Below are 673 nucleotides of genomic sequence, written 5' to 3'. Positions count from 1 at the left end.
CCTTTAGGTTGTTTGCGTTATGCGGTGTTTCTCTCTCTCCCTTTATTCATCTTTATGTATGCGTGCTTGCGTGAGTGAGTGCATTTCTTTGCACGGACAGCAGTGGAAAGGAAGGTTAGAGAGAAAGAAAGCAATACCCGGATCGGGTAAGCGCATTTGCAAGACACCATATCTCGCAGTCTCCCGCATGTTAAACAGCTGACCGACAACAGCTGATCGACAGCCCCGTGCGAGAAGCAAGTGCCCAGGACATTGCGGCGAGGACTAAGGTTCATCGGAGATATTCGTAGAGCGTTTGAATGTAGCAGGTTAGCGTTCTCTGGATATGCATGTCTCTGCTCGTGGCGTGAGATCGTATGCGGATGTCTTCGGTGTTTGTTCGTGTGTTTGTTAGTGTGAAATTTAAATCTCTAGATGTCTTGTAAATCGCAAAGGTGTTTTTTCTCTCTCTCTTTTTTTTTTGTACGTCGTTCGATTATCTTTCCTTATTTTTTTTCCAACTTTCCTCCTTTCTTCCCCCTCTCCACACCTGCCTCTCCTCCTCACCTTTTCCTTCTCCCTTTCCCCTTCACGTCTTCCCTTCCTTCTCTTGCTCCTTTCTTTACCACATTATTCCCTTTTTTTCCTTCCCTGGAGACGCAAGAGCTAGTTCTTCCACCCCTTCCCAGCCAGA

The 673-nt window shown here is 46.7% G+C and overlaps 1 protein-coding gene across 1 annotated transcript in view; it reads right to left on the bottom strand.

Moving 5' to 3' along the window:
- Positions 1–271: 271 nt before the first annotated feature.
- Positions 272–673, bottom strand: part of LOC119587342 (extensin-1-like) — a 16,953-nt gene continuing 16,551 nt past the window's right edge. The window contains exon 6 of the mRNA XM_037936088.1: positions 272–366. Within this exon, the coding sequence (XP_037792016.1) occupies positions 272–366 (95 nt within the window). The remainder of the gene's footprint in view (positions 367–673) is intronic.

Source organism: Penaeus monodon, chromosome 22 (genome assembly GCF_015228065.2).
Source record: "Penaeus monodon isolate SGIC_2016 chromosome 22, NSTDA_Pmon_1, whole genome shotgun sequence".
Lineage (NCBI taxonomy): Eukaryota > Metazoa > Arthropoda > Malacostraca > Decapoda > Penaeidae > Penaeus > Penaeus monodon.
This window is presented reverse-complemented; position numbering and strand designations above follow the sequence as displayed.